General features: G+C 36.5%; 1 protein-coding gene and 1 long non-coding RNA gene across 3 annotated transcripts; one reads left to right on the forward strand and one right to left on the reverse strand.

The window, feature by feature from the left end:
* Window positions 1-1,254: 1,254 nt before the first annotated feature.
* On the forward strand, window positions 1,255-27,156 carry LOC113513131 (protein Gawky). 2 transcript variants are annotated; one of them, XM_052903552.1, is made up of 16 exons: window positions 1,255-1,403; window positions 2,303-2,396; window positions 11,585-12,566; window positions 14,185-14,283; window positions 14,424-14,552; window positions 14,634-14,815; window positions 15,383-16,410; window positions 16,647-16,907; window positions 17,171-17,324; window positions 17,877-17,996; window positions 18,308-18,445; window positions 18,658-18,815; window positions 19,434-19,578; window positions 19,919-20,275; window positions 20,440-20,559; window positions 20,773-27,156. In XM_052903552.1, exons 3-16 carry the CDS (start codon window positions 11,984-11,986, stop codon window positions 21,022-21,024), a joined length of 3,726 nt encoding a protein of 1,241 aa, XP_052759512.1. In that variant the 5' UTR covers window positions 1,255-1,403; window positions 2,303-2,396; window positions 11,585-11,983; the 3' UTR covers window positions 21,025-27,156. The 2 variants fall into 2 exon arrangements, with proteins under 2 accessions (XP_052759512.1, XP_052759513.1); XM_052903553.1 differs by lacking the exon at window positions 11,585-12,566.
* Window positions 1,397-2,389, reverse strand: LOC128202620 (uncharacterized). Its single transcript, XR_008253888.1, has 3 exons — window positions 2,232-2,389; window positions 1,967-2,135; window positions 1,397-1,614 (listed from the first exon to the last, which is right to left on the reverse strand). It is a non-coding gene; the product is annotated as an uncharacterized LOC128202620 (long non-coding RNA).

Here is a 27,156-nt window from a genome sequence, read left to right on the forward strand (position 1 = left end):
ATTGCTCAAACGGAAATGCCATTTCAGTTTCACGTATTAAAAAACCCTTCTACTTAATGGGATCAAACAGCCCATCCACCATCTAGGAAACCATCGTGAACAATTCTCGTTGAATTTGTCACGATGAGCTAACTTATTTCATCCTCATCTACCATCCTTCACTAGTGTCCCACCGGTGTATACCGATTACGCGGCGGGGTTACCATTCCATTATCATTCATTAAAAAAAAACCCCAATGGCCGATGATTGGATGGTGACCTGGCACACGTTTCATTTCTTCAGGGATGAGAACAATATCAACTGAATTATGCAGACGGGGGGGGGGGGGAAAGGATTGTTGATGCGGACTACCAGTCCTATTGCTAGAAATACACCTTGTCAGATCGATCTCCACGTGGTCCCCTTTGGGAACCATCTTTTTGAATTTCATTTTGATGGGCTAATTAACCTCCTTTTTCATTCTTACCTATCATCTCTCACTTGTGCCCTGCCAGCCTGTTAGCGTAGACGGAACGCTATTCTATTATCATCCATTAAAAAACCAGGGGCACCAGTGAGAGGTGACAGATGAGGATGGAAAGATAGGTCAGTTAGCCCATCGTGATGAATACACTGGGAATTAAGCACGATGGTTTCCAGGGGGGACCACGTGGAGGTCGTCTTGATAGCGTATATTGCTAGCAATAGGACTGGTAGACCACATTACTGACAATCCCTTCTCTCCAATCGATCTGAGTAGGTTTATACTTATTGCTAGCAATAGGGCCGCTAGTCCCGTTACTAACAAGCCCTTCACTCTATGGCGGCGGTCATCGGTGCGGCGCGGCATACACTATTAGGATTCTTGTTTTGATAGAGTAGGTATCTATAGGTATATTGGTTGCTACCTAAGTAGGTTTATAGTAGGCATTTACATAGGTACCTACCTATAAGTAAGTAGTTATTTTGATATTTAATTGGTTTAATTATCATTCCACATTACCAGTTTGTAATTTATTTAGGAGCTACATAGGTAGGTATCTACTTATTCGAACAATGTTTACTGTATAAAAATAAATAGGTATGTAATCATACGGTATTACATCTATAGATATATAAATATATAGGTGTATATACATTGTTTATAGATGCTGCCGCTATAGATAATGCTTACGGTATATATTATATTGCTAGGTATGTATAGAAAATTGCTATTACCCGCCCGTGATAAAATGGCGCAAGTTGTCAGCTATTTCTATGACAGTTGTGTCCAATATTAAAAGTTGTATTCTGTAGCTTTTCGTGCGAACCCCGACGACGAAATCATTCCATCCAGCCGTCGAAGCCATGTTCTCGGGGGTTTGGGATTGTGATTTTGTATAAATCTCTAAAGTTAATGTGCCAACAACAATACAAAACAAAGGTATGCATATAAAGTATTATTATATGGAAAATAATAGTAGTATATTTCCTTGAATGCTTTGAGCATTTATGGCATCGCTTTCTCAGGCAAATCTCTTGTCTCGCTCTAATAACCGGAACGTCAGAACATGGAAAATGTTCCGTCTCATTCTTTTTAGTAATATAACACCGTTGTGCTCGGTCGTGTCACGTAAGATTTTTTTTGTATTTTGCTGGAAAAATAGATGAATTGCGTTATATTTTTGTATCGATTAGTTACTATATCTTTTTGTGTCTTATGTGCAATATTCAGATAAGGAAATAGTTTCGGAAAACATTGAAATGGGTCGGGCTAACTTTCACTCTAGATATAGATAGGCACTGTGGATGATATAGGTATAGTTATGTATAGACGAGGCTGTAGATATTCAACATCGAGTGGTCGAGACTCAAGGCCGAGAAATACACAAATAATACGTATGTGGTGTAAGAAATGAATTCTATCGGATTCGTTTAATATGTTTTTATGGCCATATTGTAATATTTTTTTACAACATTGAACCGTGGTAGTTTTCAAGTAAGTACCTGGTTAATGGCGTAGGTGAGGCGAATCGCAGTATCCAATAAGTAGTTCCAATATGGGCATTGTATTTAATATAGGAGTGCTATGTGTTTTATCATTACAAATAGTGAATATCTTGACAAAGTATACGTTTGATAACTGTAGTGGTCTCATGGAAGTCCTTGGGATAACCTTAAATTTTTTCATACGTCTTTTTGTGAAAATATAATTCTTTATGGGTGCAAACCAAACTGTCAAATGTCATTTGTCAAATAACAGTGATCATACCTATACAATCGACGAGTTGTGAAGCATTTTAATATAGAGGATTACAATTTTGTAATTCTTTGTGTCCATAGAAAACGTTACGAGCTGACTGCAAAGCTGCTTCAAGGATCTGCCGAGCCCGCATTATCTGTGATATACAGCTCAGCCTCTCGTCCGTCCTATAAGGTTAGTACATAAACTATTTTGATCTATAAATTTTCTTATAAGATACTATTTGTCTGATGGATGCTAAAATGACATCATCTTCCAAAGTTATAACAGTCAAATTGCATTATTTTTTATTCTTATGAGTCTGTAAAGGATTCCATATTGTGTCTAATATATATCTCAAATTCCTACGAATTTGCCCCAGACTTGTGTGTGTTATGCAATGTAAGATTATTTCCTATATTAAGGGAATAATTATATCTAGGATTATGCCTGTCTATCCCAACCATAACATTAAAAAAATAAACATGGCTGCCCAATTTTGATGTAGGCGTACTGTAGTTACGCACATGATTCTTCATAATGTCATTTACTGACAACTACTGAATATAATCTTCCACTATTAGATATATCTACTTATTTATTGTATTTATTGCTGTTTGTACTTATTATATCCAGAACGAAAGTATGTCTAACAAACCTTTAGCTATAGACGTGTGGTCTTTTCTTTTCCACTAATTCCGCACTCTTACTAAATATTATAAAATTGTAATTATATGATTTCATAACTCAGTAGATTTATAAAAAAATTAAAATGAGGTGTACCAATCTATACATATTATAAAACTGTAGAGGTCGAATGACTATACATAAAAAAAAATGCTAAAACTGTGTTGTGGAGAAGTTAAAAGTGAAATAACACATCTAGATTTTTGTTTCTGTCTTTTCTATTGTATAAATGAAATTTTGCATGGTGGTATCTTATATCCCTGGTCAACATTTCAGATATTTTAATCATGGAAAATTAAAAAGTGACCATGGGATAGTTAAAAAACTATAGTAACTTTATAGCTTAATACATAACCTATTTAAGTAAAGTCATTTTGACCTAAGGAAATGAGTGAGAATGGCAAGTCATTTGTAAATTTTGATTTAGTATTCCCAAACAATTAAAAATGTTAATCGAATGAATAACATACTACTCAAACAAAGTCGTGGGCATCAGCTAGCAAAGGAATAGAAGCCAAAACAATAATTTTTAGAAATGTTATGTCTATTTGTTTGTTCTGGCATCACACAAAAATAACTGCACCAATTTATATGTTTTTATTAATTGTGTTTCTGAAGGCCTATAATTTAGATCTAGTGTATGTCTTATTGTGGTATCTAGATACTGTTTTTTTCATTGATTTTTGTACTTCTTAAATCCATGCATAGTAGTGTACTAAAATCTAGATTGAAATAGTGACAAAATATTAATAATGTAAAAAAGTGTTCATGTAGGTGTGCGAGTTTCTTTATTCCACCATAACTTACAAATGTCTGAATAGATTTGGATGTATTTGTATGAATCCATTCAACCTGATTAACACTATTCCTAACTTTTTAATGATGATTGATGCTAGTTTCTTTAAAATAGTTTATTTTTGGCAGTGCAATATTTTTTAATTTGTAGTGCAATTATGTATTTGCCATGAACAAGAGGTACTACTATCTATGTTTATTATTATCATCTGTACTCATCTACTATTTGTTAGTAAATCAATATGGAATGTTAAGATTGCTGTTGAATTCTGAAACAATAAATTATTGCAAAATTCCTTAAAAGTGACAAAATCTCATCATTGTTGTAAAAACTCTATAGTCGTTTTTATTAATGTTCTATAATCAAAATATTAAATACAAAAATATAACAATATAATAATTTATGACAGTTTTCTGTTCTCTTCAAAACTTCACATAATACATACATTTTTATTATTCATCCAACTGAGCTTATTATTTTCAACAATCATCACCTATCATCAGGTTTTTTTTGTTGGGTGAAAATGGAATGGTAACCCCGCCTGCGCTAATGGAATACACTGGTGGAGCACCAGTGAAGGGTGATAGATGAGAATGAAAACAGGCCAGTTAGTCCATCATTATGAATTCATCAGGAATTAAACATGGTTTCCAGGGGGAACCGCAAAGGAGGTCGACCTGGTTGATATTGCTAGCAATGGGATTCTCAGTCTCCATCACTAACAATCCCCCCCCCCCCCCTATCATCAGGTTTTTTTTTATTGGATGAAATCGAGGTGGTAACCCCACCTGCGCTAATGGGATACGCTGGCGGGGCACCAGTGAAGGGTGATAGATGAGGATGAAAACAGGCCAGTTAGCCCATCTTGATGAATTCATCAGGAATTAATCATGATAGTTTCCAGGGGGAACCGCGAGGAGGTCGACCTGGTTGGATATATTGCTAGCAATGTATTGATGTGATATCAGTTTGATCCTGTATAAATTATGTGAAAAATCACTTTGCAGGACATGTATTAGAATCTGGGAAGTAAATCGAAAGTAGGTGATATAGGTGGTTATCTAATATTTAAAACCTTTTCACATGATTAATTAATCCTATGCTTAATATATATTACATAGTGTATAAAATTCACATTTTATTAAACAAGTATATTTTCATAGGTTTTCACAAATGACAAAGAAATCGGTGGACATACATAAAAAAATATACACAATCGAACATATAACCTCTTCTTTTTTGTAAGTGTTAAAAATAGAAAATGACGAAAGTCAAGTTTTTCTTTTTTGAATTTCTTTATAAATAATCGATTGAAACATAATTTCATTCTTGTTTTTATCAGAGCTCAACTTTCAATGGCTTCTTGTTTAATATTTATAAAAAAAAAAAATTAATTATTATTGTAATCTTTACGGGGTATGTTAAAAAATTTTATAAAAACTCTCATTATATTATGACATTTATAACTTTCAAAATTATGTTTTGGTTTGTTTTCTTTGACAACTCATTCAGAATAACAGATATGATAGATTAGATTGACAGTTCCTCAACATAGATAGAATACATGTATTTTTATTTATTTATTTTTTTTTTAATTAGATGGGTAACAATATAATCATACTACTGTTGGGGGCTCGAATGTAGCAAGTTTATATCTATTCAGCTATCTAAATAAGTTTGGCTGTCCTTACGCTGTATTCTTCTGTATCTACACGTATTATTATATTTGCTAATTTAATGTTGCCGCCAATGCCAAAACAAAAACAATTTACTGTTTTACTTTTTTTATATTAATACTGTTTTTTTTTTTATTGTGGATTTTATCCAAATATTTTTTTTTTCCCTTTTTTTAGTCAATTTCGTAGTCCACTACTGGCAGGTAGATGAATTGAAGTTTTTCTATTTGTATAAAGAATTTTTTTTTTGTGTTTATATATTTATATATATATATTAGTATTGTCTTATACACATACATGGTTTCAGAATCCGATTCTGATGATACATTTCTATCCGTTTCTTCTTCTAGCAATGTAAGTTTTCATAGTTTGCCTACTCCTTTAGAAGAAATCTTAAAAACTAATTTTTCTTCTCATCCTAAAAACTTTAACACCGTTCACATAAATGCCCAAAGTATTCCTGCACATTATTCGGACTTGCTATCTACATTTAATGTAAATAACCTCCATGGCATATTTATCTCGGAGTCATGGTTGAAGCCCTGCCTTCCATCTACTTCCTATTCCTTACCCGGTTTTAATTTAATTCGTTGTGATCGCACCGGAAGGGTTGGTGGTGGTGTTGCTGTATACCTTCGTTCTGATATCCCTTACGCTATTATTAACTCTTCTTTAACGACAAATTCTTCCTGCAATTTTGAACACCTTTTCCTTGAAATAACTCTCTGTCATACCAAGGTTCTACTAGGAGTTTTCTATAGTCCATCTTCCACTACTGATTATTTTTCCTCTTTTGAAAGCCTCTTAGAGAACCTAATCCCGTCCTATAATCACACTATTATTATGGGGGACTTTAATACTTGCCTTCTTAAAAATGACCTGCGTGCGAATCGTCTTAAGTCTCTGGCCCATGCTTGCAATCTAGAGATCCTGCCCCTCCAAGCCACCCATTTCTTTCCTAACTGTAATCCTTCCTTACTTGATTTGATTTTAGTCTCCTCTCCTGACCATGTTGCGAAACATGGCCAATATCCTGCAGATGCATTTTCCTTCCATAACCTCATTTATCTGTCTTATAAAATACGTCCTCCCAAAGTTAAACGGAAAATCCTTATGCAGCGCAATTTTGGTGCTATTGATATTGACCGTTTACGTCACGATGCTGCGGATTGTGATTGGTCGAGTATCGGTACAGCAGCAAATATTAATGATCAGGTAGAATTATTTAATAAATTAATTTTAGATCTGTACGATAAACATGCTCCCATCCGCCCGGTCAGGGTTAAGCATTTACCTGCACCTTGGCTTACAGACAAGATCAAGTCCATAATCCACAAAAAAAATATTGCTAAAACTAAATATAAGTCGGATCCGGACAGACATCGTAATGAGTACATCAATACTAGAAATCTCTGCAACAGGGTGTGTAGGGAGGCTCAACGACGCCACATTCATAAATCCGTAGAAAATGGTGATGCAGCAAAAGTTTGGAAATTTCTTAAGTCATTAGGGGTTGGTAAGAGTCATAACGATAATCCTGGTAATCTTGATGTTGAGTGTCTTAATAATCATTTTTGTACTTCTACTGTCATGGACAGCAATGTAAAATCTAAGACATTGCACTATCTTTCATCCACTATCGCCCCTAATTGTACTCCTTTTATTTTTGATCAGTTGACCGATTGTGATGTTGAAAAGAGTTTACGGTCTATATCGTCAAACGCCATTGGCACCGATAGCATTAGTCGTAATATGATTTTACCTATCCTTGATATCCTTTTACCCACCATTACCTTACTTTTCAACAATTCCCTGTCCTCCGGTTTCTTTCCTTCAGCTTGGAAAGCAGCTTTCATAATCCCTCTACCAAAAAAGAAACTTCCTTCCTCGTTCTCAGATTACCGTCCAATTTCTATACTCCCTTTTCTATCCAAAGCCTTAGAACGCCTTGTCCAACAAAAACTTAACTTTTACCTATCAAGAAACAATCTCTTAAATCCTCTTCAATCTGGATTCCGTCCTGGTCATAGTACGACTACTGCTCTTATTAAAATTTCTGACGATATCCGTTTTGGCATGGAGAATTCTCAATTAACGGTCTTAACATTATTGGACTTTAGCAATGCCTTTAATACTGTTGATTTTGATATTTTGTTAGGATTGCTAACCTCTCTCAACATATCTCCAACGGCAATTGACTGGTTTCGTAGTTACCTGTTTGGACGTCGGCAACGTATTCGCATTGATGACGTTTTATCTTCTTGGTGCCATACGTCAGCTGGCGTGCCGCAGGGTGGCGTCTTATCTCCTCTTCTATTTGCCTTATTTATTAGCACTATCACTTCGAAACTTCAATCTTCCTACCACCTTTATGCAGATGATTTACAGATTTACTCTTTAGCCCCTCTGGTTGATATCTCTTTAGCAATATCTACTGTTAACGCCGATCTGGAATGTATATCTGCCTGGAGTAAATCTCATGGTCTTGTTATAAACCCCTTGAAGACACAAGCAATTATTATTGGGAGTCCCATACTTATTTCCAAAATTTCCTCGACCAGTCTTCCGCCTGTGGTTTTTGATGGGGTTATGATAGATTACCAGAAAAAAGTAAAAAATCTTGGCATTATTTTTGATAACACTTTGTCATGGTCTCCACAAATCTCGGAGGTCAGTAAAAAAATGTTTGCTGCAACTTTTGCCTTAAATAGACTACGTAATTTCCTCCCAGTTAACACCAAAATTGCGCTCGCACACACCTTACTCCTACCCATTCTTGATTATGCCGACTCATGTTATTTAGACCTCACCGAAGAGCAATTAAACAAGCTTGAGCGTCTCCAAAATTTATGTATCCGCTTCATATTTGGTCTTCGCAAATATGATCACATTTCTCAATTTCGTACTCAACTCAAGTGGCTCTCTATCCGTTTTCGTCGTAATCTGCATATCCTGTCTCTTCTTTACACAATCCTTTTTAATCCTGCTGCTCCTGATTATCTAAAAGACCGATTCTTGTTTCTCAGTGAGGCTAATGATCATACTTTACGCAGTGTCAATAACCTCCGACTTAAATTTCCCACTCATTCTTCTTCCTTTTATTCTAGATCCTTTACTGTTCAGGCAGTTCGTCTATGGAACTCACTACCTACCTCTATTCGGTGCGCTCAAACTCTTACTAGCTTCAAAACCTCTGTTAAATCTTACTACCTCTCACTTTAGTACTATTTTCCTGTGTTCTCTCTTCGTTTTCCTTCATCATTTTTTTCTGTTGTATGTATGCTGTTAAGTATGTGTATGTTATGTATATATTTAATTGTGTATATATTATATATGTATGTGTATGTATGTATGTATGTTATGTATATATTTAATTGTGTATATATTATATATGTATGTGTATATATGTATGTATGTATTTATATATGTTTGTATATGATAATATTTATATAATAGTGCGCCACCTACTCTTTGTCTTTTTCTCAATGTCCTCTACCCAAAGGTTGTCTGGAAGAGATTGCTTAGCGATAAGGCCGCCTTTTGTATCACTTCTCATTAATATTTACTGTATTTGTTATTTCTCTTTTTACTTGGTGCAATAAAGTGTAAATAAATAAATAAAATAAATAAATAAATAGATATTATTTATTATTTAATAATTACTACTAATATTCAACTTGAAATAGTCAATGAAAACTAAAGTATTTAAAGTCATTTATTATTATTATATTATTACTAAAGTAATTTAAGTGTCAGATTAGATTAAATCTAATTGGTTTTTTTTCCTCTAATTATATACATGTGTGAATAGGTATTTTGATAAATTTTGATAAATACGTCACTTACTATTGGTTATTTTTAGACGTCATTTTTTTTAGTGACAACTGATAAATTTATTACTGCTTTGTAGTATTAATTTAACATTTATTTTATGATTAATTTTTGTCCTAAATAACATCAGAGCCATGGTCTTTAAGTATGAAATTCTACAAATCTAAAATTCTATAATAATCCTATATAATTACAAATTTGGTATTGTTTAGCTATGTAGTCCTCATAACAGGATTTGTTTCTATCAAAATATATCCTTTTTCCATGAGCAGCTGTTTATGTCCAAAAGTCGTTAGCCAAAAAGATGCCAACCTTACCTCCTCCATTCAAATAAGTGCACATGGGCACCATGATTGAGTACCAAACGTCCAAATATTTTTGCAAATTTTTATGGTGTATTTTTATGATATTACTGGATTTTTTTATGACAATATGGAATGCCAAACAATCTGACGGTCCAATCAAAGGAAAGTGGTAACTATCGCCTTGACTGATTTGAACAATACAATGAACATAACAGAATACACTGAACCCTGTGGTATTTTTTGTTTAATGGGTGAGATTGGAATGGTAACCTTGTTTGTGTTCTCTGTATATGTTGTCAGAAGATTGGTGAGAAATGGTAGGTGAGGATAAAAGTGGGTCCTTTGGCCCGATGTGACAAATTCGACAAGGATTAACCACTATGGTTTCTATTGGAAACCGCATGGAAGACAACCTGATATACCAACCCGAGGATATATCGCTAGCATTGGGGCTGCTAGATTCTAATTACATCTCATTATATGCCCCTGGATATATTTTCATATTCATTGCCTTCTACAATATTAATATTAACAAAACATTTAAACATCAGTACAATATATCGTAAACCCTGTCGGGCAGTTAGAAACGAGGAAAAAATAGTGATATTTTATTTTACTATTATTTTTTATTCTTCAAATTAAAAAAAAAAAAACATGCAATCTGAATACATTTGTACAAAGTTTGTTATAGTGTGAGCGTGTGCATTGATACGTGGTTTATCAATTCAGATTGTGTTCTACAAAAAAATCGACTTCTTTTGTGGCAAAACAACTAATTCTTTGGTTTAAAACTAAAATACTGAACAAATTTTTGTGAAATTTTTATGGGATTAAACTGTATATCTTATAAAAAAATATTTTCCAAATCGGTTTATAACTATGAGTAACAATAAAAAAAAAATTCAAGCTCCTTTTTAAAGTCGGTTGAAAATATCGTTCATTATTAAATTACGTGCCATAAACAAAGCCTACGAAGAAAATAGTTTAGTACCTCTTTGGACTATTAACGGGATCATTGTGAAATTTGGCATACATTTAATGTTTGGTATTAAGAACTTTTTAACTAGGCTAATAAATGTGTTTCCATGGGATAATAAAATTATACGTGAGCCAATCTATAAAATAACAGCTATAAAACAAAAATAATTATTGAAAAATGATTAAAAAACATTGTGATTAAGGTGCAAGACTTAGATAAGAATGGTTACGTCGCGATTTGTTGTGAAGTTTTGTTGTATTTCATTATTTGTGTTATATTTATAACAATATTTATGATAATTTTATCTCGTTTCCTTTTTTATTGATTGCCTATTAATGTTACCATTTATTTTTATTGTAATATAGTATGTCTTCACCTGTAATCCTCAATTTAGTAAAAGAATGCCTTATCTTTATTTACATAAAATATAATAAAACTGTAACTAGACCATGTTTGTGAATGTATCACACACTTACTACTGCACAGATTTTTGTGAAATTTTGTATAGTAACAGGCCATCATCAAAGGATTTGATTAGAATTATTTTGTTTAATTCCGTTACCATTAATATGTGTATGACTGCCAACACTCGAAGTTTGACCACCATTGTTACTACCAGAAGTTTTACAATCTTCCATATTAGTCATCAATCTCCGACTGCCATTTTGTTCACGTACGTTTCGCGACTGCGAAACTTTCGCAGTTTGGGTGCCGAACTAGGCTTCGAGTAGCGTCTAATAATTTGCGTAAAGATATCTTGTCTAGAAGTGAAACACATGTCTCAGATTGAACTGGTGAAGTGATCTGACATCATTCTTACCTAATTATCTCTCACTGGGTACTCTATCAGTATAACCTTATAATGCAGGCAGGCTTGCCGTCTCATTTTCATTTAATAATTTTTTTTTCTCTAAAATTTCATAATCATTATGGAAAAATACATAAATTTGTAGTACAACTAGTTTTTAATAATAAAGAACGAGAAAATTCGGTAGAAGTTTGCTATTTTCGTTTAGTTTGTGTTTCGTATAAGTAATTTGTATCTTTAAAATACCACCTTATTCCTCAGGAATGGCAATATAATTTCAAATGTATATATTTGTCCATAGGGCTGGGCCACTCGGGGCTAGCAGGCGAGTCCGTAGCAGCTTCCAGCGGTGATCTCACCCTGCCCTCTGTCACAGAGGCACTAAACACTGCTACCTGCTTAATTGACTGCATCACTACGAACCATTGTTACTTAGTCTGTAATTGAAACAATATGCAAGTCTGTGAACTTAAATGCTAGGTGGATATTGTAGCAAATTATTTATAATAATTGTCTGATGTCTAATGTTTCTGTAATATTATGTGTTCCGTATCTAATTAAGTATAATTGTTACTCCAGTATAAACTGTTACCGAACCAATGCAATGTAAACACTCCACCTAGATGCTGGTGGTAATCACAAAAAAATTGGTGCTCTTGAGCGAGTCTATAAGGAGAATGAGAGTCAAGTTATTGTAAAAATGTTAGATATTAATAATATTTATAATGTAGAATTTGTTGATAGGATCCAGCAAAACCAAAAGATTGGCGAAACGCCTAACTACTGCATTCCTTTAATAAATAACGCCATAACAGTCCAGGGTATCTCATACAGTGACCCGTATTTCTGTAGCTTTAACGTAAAGTGTAAGATGGCATACCGAGCGCCGGAGAATATGAACAAGTCTGATTACGCTTTTAATTCCTCTGTTTGTGTTATACGACATGAGCCTTGTAAGTCGCAACTAATAAACGAAAAGTCTGCTCATAATATTATATGCAAAACGAAATCTCGAATGATTTGTATTACTCACAAAGACGAGCCATCGAGGGAGTATCATGACAATAAAATTGGTGAAAACTTGAGAGAGTTTGATAATGGTGATCTCACTTTCGATGCAATGTTGGAACTCACGAAAAACGAAGAGCGAATAATCAAAAGTATGAAGAAGGAGGAGCTGGATAGCTGGGGTGTGCCCCGTCGCCTGCGTCTCTGCGGCGGTGGCGAGAGCTCGCTCAACGCGGCCACCGGCTGGGGCAGCCCGCCCGCCTCCAATAATACGGGTGATTGTTAACTATATTACTGATTGTACTAGTGATTACTAATACCACATATATTCTGCTTGTTATATTATATATATAGGATGGTGCGAATGACATGCCATTAAAATTTATAGAGTAGACAAAAATACGAAAACGCAATTTACGGATTCAATAAAACATTTCCAAACAAAGAGTCGCGATATTCGTCATGACTAAGTTGCATAAAGTTACATCCAAAAGAAGTATCATAGAAAATTATTAATTACTATTATTAAATTGACTTCGACTCCAAAAATCTCTAAACAATACAGTTTTTTTTTTAATTTTAAAAAGTGCAAGAACCCTAGTTGTTATTCGTACCATGCTATAACGTGTTGAATGTAAATGGTACCCAGACGAGCTATCAATATCAACTAATAAACAAATAATTAGTCGACAGTCTCATTGGACTTCTTTAGATTGGATTAGAACTATGTTTTAATCACATATTTAGTCCACATATTATTAAAAAAATGAGGATATTCTCGATATTCTCTAATATTAGTGTTTTAAATCGTTTTGTTCAGTGGTTGGCAACCTTTTGGCAGGTAAGGGCAAAATGAGGTATAGGCGTATTTGTTCATAATTTTTATAATACATACTATATATTTATTTATTATCAAACATCACCAGCGTCCTTTTATGTGGTTCGCGGTCCTTACGTTTCCGATCTCTTTTTTTATCACTTAATAATTAATATATAGAATTGGTTTACTGTCATATAATTAAATTTGTTTTATCACAAGGTATATTTCTGTGGTTTACTGATAAATCGTGTGAAGTGTAGGTAGCTAGTAGGCATATTTGTTGTTATATTGAATTTAATGTTTTATTTTTTTTTTATATTCTAATTAGGTTATCGAAATGTGGAGATTTTGTTTATAACAACTGCAAAATCAACAAATGCCCCTGACTATCTCTTTAGTGATTATAGTCCTAAGCATATTTCTGTTTGCTTTTATTTACTCAATAGTATTTCTTAATTAATATTATCATGATTGATAATCTAGGCAATATCCTAACTTCTGGGTTATATTTACAGATTGTTTTTATATGGGCGCGTCCATTGAAAACGAGCCATTTCGAGCGCTTGGCGCATTTTTTGCATGAAGACGCTATGTTCAACTCCTTCGTAGTAGCTGGCTAAAAAAAATAATAACGAAACATAAATCAATAGAATTTGATGCGCCTTTTCTGATAATGCCACTTGATTTTGCTTAAAAACTCTTTTCATGGTAAAATATGAGTTGAAATTAAAAAAAAAAATATGGAATTCGTTACAATTAAAAAAAAAAATGTATCGAAAGAACAACTGTAGTAGCACTACCATGAATTTTTAGAATAGGAGAGTAATAAATGCGTTATGATAAGTAAATAAAGATGATGGCGGGGGGCAGGTCATTTGTATTAACAACCGACTCTTTAGTAAATGCATACAATCTAAATGTCATGATTTAGATGCCCCAATGTACGCGTCCATATTTATTTTTTACTTTTATTTATTTATTTACACTTTATTGCACCAAGTATTATTATGTTTCATATCATAATTTTTTTGTTTTTCGCGTTTTTTTTTTATATATATATTTCGTTGTATCAGGAAATTGGGGCGGCAACTCCAGTGGCCAAACAAATTCATCTAATAATACTCAACAATGGAATAATACAGCCCAACGCCCGCCTACGTCTCAAGCAGACAGTAAGTTTTTACTTGTTAAAATTGAAATAAGTATTTATTCATGAGACAATGTACTATATTGTTGTCTTTTTTTTTTTTAATAATTATTGAATATATATCCATCAACAGAGTTATATGAATATTGGAAATGTTTTTTACAGTGAATAGCAACAAGGGAAATGATAATCAAATGCCGCCTACCAGCGCAGCCTCAGCACAGAATTGGCAAAGTTCCACACAAAACATGCCAAATTCTCAGCCCAATAACAACGGTGCACCTGCAAATAATGGTAATTTTGTAAAATTAATATTGTAAATGGTATTAAATAATTTATTTCGATCTATTTTTATTACATTCTAAATATTTTTAGGCACTATTAATGCTGCAAATGGTAGCAACGGTGGCGGAAATCCCTCTAATCCAACTGGGAATGCCAATGGACCGTCTCCTGGAAATGGCAATAATGGCAACGCTATGACTGGTTCATCTGCTAAGATAGAGCAGCTTAATTTCATGAGGGAAGTTTTGTACAGCCAAGATGGTTGGGGAGGTGTAAGTATCTAAGGATTTCTCAATTGATATTTTCCTTATTAAATATATAGAATACAAATAATATGTATACAGATAGACTTGTTTACAAGCTCTTTTAAATTCTAATTTTTTTTGTGATCGTTGTTATGTTCGGAATGGTCTTTACCTGCAAGAAATTCGACAGTTACTCTTTTAAATTATTATTTACAAGATAATGTTACATTTGCAGCAGTACTGCGACTATAGTCAGAATTAGTTTTATTTATATATATTATTAAATGGAAACTAAATAAGCAAAAATCAATATAGTGAGCATGACTAGGTTCTTCAAGTTACTTGAATACATCATGAGTACAAATTATGTCAGTATACTACCTAATGTGATTATCAAAATGCCCATACATTGCAAGCATTGAAATGACAGTTACAGTTAGAATAATATAATAATAATGAAAATGTCAATTTAGATATTATTGGTAAAAGAATCATAATGTCAATGTATACTTTGTTTAATCTTATTTGACCATAAATTTTTATCATTGACATAATCATCTATCCATGTAATATTAATGCACTTAATATTTACAGCAACACGTTAATCAAGATACCAACTGGGATGTACCTGGATCTCCTGAACCAGGTTCGAAGATCGAACCCAACGCGAGCGGTCCGCCAGCTTGGAAACCGAACGTAAACAACGGCGCCTTCCTCGGTACGGATCTCTGGGAAGCTAATTTACGGAACGGAGGTCAACCACCTCCGCAGCCCGCGACTAAGACTCCGTGGGGTCATACTCCCACTACCAATATCGGTGGTACATGGGGCGAAGACGACGACAACGCCGACTCCGCTAATGTCTGGACTGGACCCCCGCCACCGCAGCAGTGGCCGGCCGGGCCTCCTCAGCACGCCCAGCAGTGGGGCGTGCCGAAGAAGGACGACTGGAATGCGTGGGGTGAGCCGCACCGGCCCGCCGACCCCCGGCTCGACCCGCACCGCACCCCCGACCTACGCCAGCAGCCGGCTGACCCGCGGCACGACCTGCGCGGTGGCATCTCGGGCCGACTCAACGGCGACATGTGGAGCCAGCATCATCAGCACGCCGGCGGTCCCAACAAGATGATGCCCGCCGGGGCCGTAAACCAGTGGGGTGCGCAGGGTCCCAAGGATGCGATGAAGGGTTCCGGATGGGAGGAGCCGTCACCGCCGGCCGCGCGGCGCGCTGCCGCCGGCTTCGACGACGGCACATCGTTGTGGGCGCAGCGCGCCGGTATGGGAGGCATGGCAGCACGAGGTGCGCCAGCCGGCCCGCCGGTGCCGCAGCGCATGCCGCCTACGCCCACCAAGCCCGAGGGCGGCGTGTGGGCGGCGCACGCGCAGCGCAACGGCACCTGGGAGGAGGCTCACGCGCCCGCTTGGCCTGAGCGCGACGCCCCCGCCTGGCCCGATGCTGCACCTGGCCCTGGCCTCTGGTCCGTGCCTAAACCCAAGCCCAACGGGCCTGGGGGCTGGCCCGAGGACATCGGCGAGTGGGGCGGCCCCAAGCCGCCACAGGCCACCGGCCCGCTCGGCAAGCAGTTGCCTAAGGAGTTCGTCTGGAGCAGCAAACAATTTAGGTGGGTTATTTTTGGACTTATTTCTATCTTCGATTCTTGCCTCATCTGTAGCTATCCTCGTGTAGAAGGTGTACAGTGCCAAATATATGTATATCTATATACATAGCTTACCCATTTCTTTTATGAATTTTTTATGTACAATAATTTCGTAGCTTTGTGATATATAATGCACGATGTATATATTTATGCTTATTATTAAATTGATTTACAAGTACATTTTTTTATTTGGTTTTTAGAGTACTGGTCGAGATGGGATTCAAGAAAGAAGACGTGGAAGCAGCTCTCCGTAGCCGTGAAATGAACGCCGAGGAAGCTTTGGAAATATTGACCAGTGCTCGTAGCGAACAGTGGAGGCGGGACGAACAGTTCGCCGGTCACCACGGGCCCTTCCAGCCGCCGCCTACTGTGCCCGCAGTGTCACCTGCCGTTGTGCAGAAGCTGCTTAATCAACCACCCCCTCAAGCTGTACAGCAACATCATCACTCTTATCCTAACAGGTAATATAATGGTGCAGAGGCAGAGGAACATTATCGATAAATATGAACTAGAATAAAATAAAAATACATATTATATTCATGCTAAAAATATGTTTTTAAACCATTCAGTGCATTCATGGTATAGAAATATCTCTTAGACTCAACCAACAACTAACACAGGATCTGATTGTTGTAGATTATTATGACAAATGGCTTTGTATATGTAGGGTTTTAAATACATTATTTAGCATTGAACAGTTTTAATATAAACAATATTGTTCCAGTGGTACTGGCAGTGGTCAACCAAGTGCTGCACAACTACGCATGTTAGTGCAGCAGATACAAATGGCAGTGTCCGCTGGTTACCTTAATCATCAGATTTTGAATCAGCCGCTGGCGTCGCAAACCCTTGTTCTTTTAAATCAACTGCTGCAACAAGTAAGTATTTGTATATGAAACCACTGTTAAACCTCTCATTCTCACCTATCATCCCTAATTAGTATATCAATAATGTGTTTGAATAATTCGGGGCCACACTCCCTGCACTATTAAAATGAAATGGTATTCCCACCATTCCATTTTTATTTCTTTAAAAACTGTCAGATTCGAAGTTGTGTTGATGGCATAGTGCCTTTATTTTCCAGGGAAATCTTGCTCTTAACTTGATTAAGCTTTCAGATTTTGTCTTTACTCATAACTAAATGCTCTGCTCGTGATTCTGGGTGTGGTCATAAGACTATTCTGGGGAGGACTCCCATCCCTTTTAATACTCCCATGGTCTTTGTGTAGAATTGTCATATGTCGACGGTGATAAAATGATGTGCTTGTAAGTGCAAAAGCCATTGAAATGAAAGAAAAAAAAAGTACCTATTTGTGTAATTTAATAAAAAAATTGTGCATTGTCATCAATGTTGTTTTCTTATATGGTATATTTAAAAAAAATATATAAATATTTTTAATTTGTTCTATAACATTTCATATTTTTTTCAGATCAAAGTTCTTCAGCAGCTGACACAGAGCTCACTGGCCATGCCTAAAGGAAATTCAACACTAGCATTGCAATATTCAATGCAAATATCGAAGTCGAAACAACAAATTGCCGCTCTCCAGGTAAATTTGGTTACTATATTATAAAATAATTTTATAATTTTTTTCTTCACAATTTTTTCATATATGTTTTTTAATATATGAAATAATTTTATTTACATTTTATACTTGTATTGATATTTGTTTTAAACATATTTGTATAGTTTTTTTTTTCATGCCAGGCATCTATGCAAAAAATGATTTTTATATATGCGCAGTGTATGTGCAATCTTTTACATGTTATTTTTTCTTTGTCTAGATATAAACTAGCGGATTAATTTATTGATATTTTATACTTTGGTAAAAACTGAGTTATAACTATGACTTGTTTACAGAATCAAATAGCGACACAGCAAGCCCTATTCATGAAACAACAAGCTGGTGGTGGGGATTTGTTCAAGTCCAGTCATGATCCTCTAGCCCAGTTGCAGAATAATTTCAGTGATATGAGCATTACTAAGGATTCACAAGCGGTATTTATTTTATATTGTTAGTTAGTAGTGTAATAATAAAGTTCAAGTTAGGTTAACACCTTTATTAAATTAGAAATGAATAATTTCGTATGCCTCTGAAAGTTTAAGTAATCGGAATTTTAGTAATAAATATTTTAGCCAAACTCGTTACATTTGATAATCTTTGATAGTTATTGAAAGAAACCATAGTAACCATTTAATGTATATTCCAGGCATATGGTGCAAGTGGCAATCAACAGTCACGTCTTAACCAGTGGAAATTGCCATCCCTAGACAAAGATGGTGAGGGTTCCGAATTCAGCCGCGCCCCAGGCACCGCTAAGTCTACCACTAGTCCACAACTGAACCAACTCGGTCTACAACCTGACTCGTGAGTATATTATCACTGTAATCTATAATTATATAATGACTTTTAATCCTGTTCAGTATTTTTATGTTAATTTAAAAAATTATGCGTTAGAATTATTTTTTCGTTAAGAACAAGGTCTATTAAAATTGCGAAACAACTGATGTAGATCTTTTGAATAATTGTTTTTATTATGTATATGTTTGTAATATTGAAGTATTGGCAAATGAGTATGTAGCTCTTTTTATTATTAATTTACATTTAAAAATATTTTTAGAATTGAAATATAATACATGTATCCTCTCCTGTGGTTTGGAGTAATTTACCAACTATATTTAAACTATATTCTACAAAATTCTATTAAAATTGATTGAGCAGTTTTCGGCAATTAGCGTGAATTAACATTGTAATACGGGATTTTTATATATTAAGGTTTCCGTGTGGCATCAAACTGCACCGGACGATCTGTGTTGCTGGTCTTAAAAAAAATTGTATATTCTTTTTGATGAATTTTATACTGTAGTCTCCAGGTACAACCTTTACTACCGAGGTTCTATCTCATTTTACAACATAAATTCTAATTCTGTGTCGATTGTGAATTGTGTGTGTCTATATGGTTTTTAATTGTAACTATTAAACCAGTACATGGGGAGTGGGCCGAGGTGCCGAAGGCTGGGGCGACAGTGGAGCTGACGTCGCCGACGGCAAGGACGCGTGGCCGTCACACGCCACGCACCCTCCCGTGTACGATCTGGTGCCGGAGTTCGAGCCCGGCAAGCCCTGGAAGGTAATGTGTTCTGAGTAACTTGTATTTGTCCTCAAAGTTAGTAATTTACAATACTTATGATGTAGATGAGGGATAGTCTTGAATGTACTTTGTAAGACTAAAAAGGAGGTTTAAGCATTGTATTTTATGCAAAATCTTCACCAATTATGGACTATTTGTGATAATTCATAAACAAAATTCAAGGGTGTTTACTTCTGTAGCTAAGATATTGCAGTAAGGCAAAATATCGATTCTATTCTTATTCTGTTTACATCATAATTGCATAGAATAACCATTTCGATCAGACTAATCACTCTGCTAACAAATGGGCCCCTTTCGAACTCAAGCTTCTACTATACAGGGCAACCAGATGAAGAGCACCGAGGAGGACCCGGCCATGACGCCGGGGTCGGTGGTGCGGTCGCCGCTGTCACTGGCCGCGATCAAGGACACAGACATGCTCGGTGGGAAGACGTCACCGCCGGGTGAGAGGATGCTGTCATCGTCGACGTGGAGTTACGCTCCGCCAGCAACTAGTGCGGGCGGCGCGGCGGCCGTGGGCGGCAGCAAGCCGCCTGTGGATGCGTGGGGCGGGGCCAAGCCTCGTCCCGCACCGCCCGGCCTCAACAAGCCCTGGCCACAGCACCATGCGCCACCTCAGCGGGTGCCCACCTGGCAGGCCTCCACTTGGCTGCTGCTCAAGAACCTCACTGCACAGGTACATAATAAGTACTCATAGTTATCTTAAAGGATCAAATAATAAACATAGAATAATAACTACTGGTTACCCTGAAAGTAAGGATTTACTCACTACTAAAATTTATAATTAACTAATAAAATTTATTAAACAAATTTGAACTTTAATATCTATTTTCTTTTTAGATTGATGGATCGACTTTGAAGACGTTGTGTGTACAGCACGGTCCTTTGCAAAACTTCCATTTATATTTGAACCAGGGATTCGCTCTCGCCCGCTACTCTACTCGCGAGGAGGCGGCTAAGGTACAACAATGTTTTCATCTTTTCTATTTCAAATTGGTGATTCTCAATAAAGTTTAACGTATGTAATTAGATATTTTTTAATCTAATTTGTTTATTCCATGTTTTATACTAATTTTATGAGAAGTCTTTCATAGAAAAAATGTTAAATTATTTATATACATATTATAAAAGTGTCTGTGACATTGCAATTAATATAAACATTCATGTGCGCAGGCCCAGATGGCGCTAAACAACTGCGTGCTTAGCAACACGACCATCTTCGCGGAGTCGCCGGCGGAGTCGGAGGTGCAGATGATCCTGCAGCACCTGGGCAACGGCGGCGGCGGCGGGTGGCGCGGCGGCGGCGGTAAGGACGGCTGGGGCGCGTTCCCCGGCCTGTGGCCCGACCAGCACGACCAGCGCGCCACTCCGTCCTCGCTCAACTCGTTCCTGCCGCCCGACCTGCTCGGCGGCGAGTCCATCTAAGTCTGCGGCCCCACCGCGCACCGCGCGCATCATTCGTCTTACAGTATTCGAATCTAGTATTTAAGGCGTCAGACGTATACGAGTCGAGCTATAAGCCGAGTGATGGCCGCGCATCGCATCTCGCTCTGTCGGGACGCTAGCCCCCTTCGAATTTTGCCTATTCGAATCGGTGATATATTGACAATGAAGGTTGGACGAGTCGCGATTTCCGAATCGAATGTGGTACGTGTTAAATTGTAATTACGCTTTATGGTCCCCCGTAAGGGGATAGACTAATTTTATTCGCCTAGTCAGATCGTGACGGACGGACGCATTGCGTCGCGTCTCGGCGCGGTCGCGATAGCCAACTGTCCACGATACTTATTATCCACTGTGTTGTAAGTGTTCAGCTTAGTGTATTTAGTGTACATAAAATTATACATATACAAATCCAGACATATAATGTGTAACGAATTGTGTATTATTTAATAATATATAGACGTAGGTGAGGGATGGCGACCGGCGAGGCCGACGCGGCCGCGAGTGAGACACGCGTCCGCGTGCGCCGCCCTTCGCCATCGTACGAGTATTCGTATTCGATTTAACGGATGAACGCAATGGTTCGCTCCTTTAAACCTACCAAATAAAAATAGCTGTCGAAGTAGAGTAGTTGCGTCGCGGGCTACCTCAGTCACTCGTCCCGTGGCCTTATTTTAGTGTGTATTTATTTTGTTGCGCTCGTGGGCTGTTGCTGTTTCGCCCGTCGAGCGATTCGTTTCGATTTTCTTTGGAGTCGTTTTTATTAATTATATCGTTTTCTCAATACTGATGTATTATAAATATTATTTATTCTGTTTTTGAATTCTCACTCGTAATGAGCTTTTCGTTTTCCATTAGTGATATTTTTATCCAGCAATAAACGACAAAGTAAACAAGTAAACAAAGTGCATTTTGGTGAGTTTATAAATATAACAAAATTGAAAATTATGAGATTTAAAGTGCATTCTTGTAGTGGTAAATTACTTTTAAGCCGTATAGTCTGAGGTGGAAATAAGTATATATAAAATATACGTTGGGAGCGTGCGGCGCCGGCGCTTTCGCATCACGTCGTCGGTGCGGGTCGCGACTGCCGGCAGGCAGCGTGTCCGCACGGTCGGCCTCGCCCGGCCCGGCTCGGTCCGGCCCTGGTCCGGCCCTGGGCCGGCTTCGGGCGGCCGGGTCCGGATTCGGAGCACGAGTACGGGACGGGGCGCGCGCTCCATTGCAATCCAGTAATCCTGTGATGTATAATATCTTGCCTAATATAAGAATAATCTATTTTGTTGGAGAGTATCATATTAGAGCGAGTCGCCGGTAGTCGGCCTCCGTTGATGCTGATGTTTCCCCAAATTATTTCCAGTATTTGTGATTCAAGTGCCACTTTATGTTTAATATATGAATCGATTATCTAGAATATACGATTAATATAAGGGTATTCTAATATATTAAATTGAAAATTGTTTTATCATTTTATATTACATACATTTGTGAGACGTCTTCTTATAAATAAATAAAATAATAAAGCTATGACCGTAATTTAAAATATTACACTTTTGTGTATAGGTAAGAATAAAGTTCTAACTTAAATTTAGCCATATCATATCTATTTAATAAAAGATTTGTGGTATTTTCTATAGGCTCAATTTAAACGTTATTCAAAGCGACATGCTTTAGATATTCTGTTAATAATATACTTGTAGTCGTAGGATCTGTGTCGGTATTATAATACTTCAACGTAGTTGTAAGTTTACACTTAAGAGCCCTATTATAGGTTTATATAAGCATATTACTTAAAATTTATGGCAACGATGACATGAGCGTTATATGATAAAGTTTATTTACATTTTTATTTACTTTTAATTTATTAATGGTGTGCCACAGAGATACTCTGCCAAAATTAATCATTACCATATATTACGGGATTAGCTAAGATGAGGCGAGGTGTCGGTTAGGTCGCATAGGGGTCGGGCTCGCGCGTGGCGATCGAGCGGGAGAGAGATATTAGGGTAATAGGCTTAGGGAGGGGGATAGCGGGACAGTGCGGCCGCCGCCTCGCCTCCGCCCCTGACGAGAGACTCCGGGCCGCGGCCCTTGACCGTCGACGACGGACCCACCACGCTTTACGATCACCACTATCGATCACAAAAAGCGAATGACTATTATAATAATATGTACATTATCTTATCGCGTACATCTTCCAGTGATCTACAATTAATGATAATGATTTAGTGCTAAGTTAGGTTTATAAGTAATTGCTGTACCTTGTCGAGCCACGCACTCGAGAACTCTTCACAAACTAAAATATTAAGTTAGGTGGATCGCAGTCTTGGAATACATTCTTGGGTTATGCTTTCTGATAGCTTCGGACCTGTAGTTCTAGTGTTAATTAAATGTTTCGATGTATGATGTGTTCAATTAGGAAGAAAAATTATTAACAATTCTCATTACTACATACTTACCTTACATTATAGGGACCGATGAAGAGTATTTAACGTCTCTTTCCACGAATTGCATATTCTTTGTTGCCTTTTATTATTAATACAAATTTCAAACACGAATTTAGTTAAAGTAATTACGTCATTCCTAGTAAGGTAAAGTTGTTGTCAAATTAATGTAACTCGAACCACGATAGTGTAAAGGCACGTTATAATATGCAATCACACCGACTTAGTTTCGCCTTTGATGGGGCCATAATTATTAATTAGATTGCCAAAGAGTGAGTATCAAAGATAGGTGTCTGGACTGGAACAACACGGTGTCTTTGTTTAGTGGCATTTCTTCCAAATTAATTAAAAATTCTTTAATAAATGGTACGGGTAATGATCTGATGTTCCTATATCATTCGTGTTAATGTCTGTACAACAATAGTCGCGGAAAGTGAAAGGACTTATGTCAATTCTATTGTTGTCGAGCTCAATTTACGCAAGGGTCTTTCTTTTATCTGTTTATTGAAAAAAAAAATATAAGATATATTTTATCTGATATTGTTCTGTCCACGTCTATATCAACATTTGAAAATACAGTAGCCTACTGGTGATTATCTGAATTTTAATAATTATGCAGCAATAAAAAGAATAATTTAATTTTTATAACATTTTTCAATTTTAAAATTAGACAAGCCAAGTTAACGGAAAGTATAATGATCTAGTGCCCTGTTTAGAATACGTTGTCCATAGAGTATATACGAAAGAAGTCTTTGCCTTGAGAGTTTTTAGTCGATTTGAAGTAAACAGTACTTAAATATGATATTGTAATTGGCACATAATTATAGGTGTTGTGGTATAATGGTGTTAGGTGTCGTCAGGAGAGTTGGGCGGCGTTGCAGGGCGCTGTAGGGCACTCTGGGGATACTGTAGGGCGCTACGGGGCGCTGTAGGGCGCTACGGGGCGCTGTAGGGCGCTACGGGGCGCTGTAGGACGTTACGGAGCGCTGTAGGGCGCTGCAGGGCGCTGCAGGGCGCTGTGAGCCGCTCGACGCGAGCGGACATCAAGGTTGTGAGAGGCGGCATGCGCCGTCGCGTTTACTGAATCTCCTCTCGGTTCAATGACTGCGTCATTATTTCCTGCACACAATTGCGCCATGTGCAATTTAGTCTGTGTTATTATTACGTTGTTGTATATTTATATCCTACGTCTAAACTGTAATATGTATATATTGTGAGATTTATATTCATAAAAGAAGATTTAATACGCTTCACGCTTTCACTTTTAACATTTTCTTGTGACTTGTTTGTTATTTAGAATAAATTTACGTACCTAAAAGTAATTATAATAATTATCATAGGTGTAAATGTAAGGACACAATTAAGGATTAAAAAAAAAAAAGAAAAAAAAAAACGAAAAAAAAGAAAAGCAATTAAAAGAAACCAATGATTGTGCCTCAATGAACTGTGGTACGTTACCGTAACCAATGGCAGGTGTAATCGTTTCCTTGAAAAAATTTATTATAAATGAATTGTGCGCTAGGCACTGCTCGTGCGCTCGTGCGCTCGTGACTAGCTGTAGACAATATAAGGCTGCGAGCAGCGGGGCCCGGGCCCATGCCTTGTGTAATCATCAATGAGCTTAGCTGTGTTTTACTTTTATTGTAAGTGTTATGTCATCAATCAACATTTTATATAATGTACCTACTTATGCGTGTAAATATTTTTTTATAATTTATTTTGGTTTTCAATGAAGTTTATCCGTATTGACGTGTAATTCGCGTTGCTTTTATCGTCTGATTCGTTTTACAATAATCACGTGATTCGTGCGAACTGAACTGTTAATTTGCAATCTACCTATATAACACTCGAATGCCAAAGTCGATGTCTGATTGCCATCAACGACAATTAATGTTCTAAGGATAACGTGCGGAGATCTCGACATCACAACAAATTTTTGATCGTACAAATGGGAGCCATTATATTAAACAGCTGCCGCTTAGGCCGTTGTTCTATCCAAGCTGCTCTGGTATTATTTAGCTCAAGTATTGAAATACATAGTAGTTTGCTCATAATATTGTTGTTAATTTTAATTTTTTTTTTTTTTTTATTATCTTAAGACAGTTGACACACGAGTTCAGTACGAGATTAGTTGAGAGCAGGTACGTTGTTACTCACATGTTCATATGAGAATACTTATGATCAGACCAAAACGACATTATGTATACTCCTCTGTTATACTGGTGCGAGTACTGAACTGGTTTGTCCAAAGCACTAATTAATGCTTTCTCTTTGTTTTAAAGTGGAATCCTAAAAATATTATTTAATCGCCAATTTAGCTTTTAATGTTCTCGATTAATTGTAATGGACACTGTTAACGGTTAATGTATAATACCGGCTAATTAAAGAGATATTAGGCTAATACCACTCTGCTTTTACCACACCGATCAGTTTAAGTGTTTCTATGTATTGCAAGAATTTAAAGCATTTCCAACGCATCTTGCTACCATAAAATCGGTACGTATCAGTAATTAACACATAAGTTTTAGTGTGGCTATTTGCTAGTTCCTGTTATTTAATTTTCTCTTTCAGACATTTACTTGCTCTTACACTAATCAGTCAGCACATGTTACTTATTTCTAGATTATTCTTGGATATAGGGACCAAAATATTTATCATTATAGTTTCTCTCCTATGTATTACAAGCTGAATTGCCCCGTACTAAAAGACATAATTTTTCCATTGTTGATACGTTTTGCCGTCTCATAAATCTTAATTACGAAGTTGTATTATCTTACGGTAGTGATAGAGTGTACATACAATATATATTCATGTGGGCCTTTTAATTTAAAATATTTAAGGTTAAAGTTTTGCTTGTTGTCTTTATTTATATATATTTTTGTACGTTACGACGTTGACGTCTTAATACAATAGAACACATTAGGTGATATCTACAAAGAAACTAGTCTTCCTTATTTACGGATTGTGGCGGAGATGCGACGTCAGCACAAGAGGCAATCATTCCTCTAGTCTTGTTATGTGGTGCGGTTAAGTAAATACCAAATATAAAATAACGAAGGCTTTCATGTAGTGTAGAGGTTATGATGATAGGTCGGCCCGAGCAGCTTGGAACCCTGTCAAATGTTACAAGGGAATGGTTGGTTAGTATTATTATAATGCATTTATTTCTCTTTTTGTATAATAGTCACTCGAAACATATATTTTTAATTAATTGAGCTAATGCCTAAAATTGGAATATCAGAGTTTATTTAGGATGTTTCATATTTTACATTTTAGTGTTTAAATATCTAAAATTTACCTTAATTATAGTGAATGGATTTTTGTATTATTGGTATATAGCTGTAAGTCAAAGGGTGTTCTTGATAAACACAAACAACTGATTAATACAAAATAAAAAAAAATGTACTGAGTGACTTTACGTGAAAACAGAGGGCCATTGATAAAAAAATGTTGAACTAAGCTAAATTCTCTATATGGATAATATCTAAATGTGATCGCTGAGAATATTTTTAACTGCTATATGTATAGATATAGATCAGTAAGTCATTTACATATATGTTAGCTCACCGAGCGGTACTTTGAAACGATATGCACCGATGATTTAAGTAATGTACTCCATACAGCGCCGTGCGAACCGAGTCGCTTGTTAGGCGTCGCCACGCGGCCTACC

The sequence above is a fragment of the Galleria mellonella genome, unplaced genomic scaffold, assembly GCF_026898425.1.
Source record: "Galleria mellonella isolate WM207_F2 unplaced genomic scaffold, CSIRO_AGI_GalMel_v1 utg139, whole genome shotgun sequence".
Lineage (NCBI taxonomy): Eukaryota > Metazoa > Arthropoda > Insecta > Lepidoptera > Pyralidae > Galleria > Galleria mellonella.

Coding starts and splice junctions, on each gene's coding strand:
- LOC113513131 (XM_052903552.1), top strand. CDS start 11,984: ATGTTAGATATTAATAATATTTATAATGTAGAATTTGTTGATAGGATC. Junction 17,325..17,876: donor TAAATCAACTGCTGCAACAA/GTAAGTATTTGT, acceptor TATTTTTTTCAG/ATCAAAGTTCTTCAGCAGCT. Junction 20,560..20,772: donor CTCGCGAGGAGGCGGCTAAG/GTACAACAATGT, acceptor TCATGTGCGCAG/GCCCAGATGGCGCTAAACAA.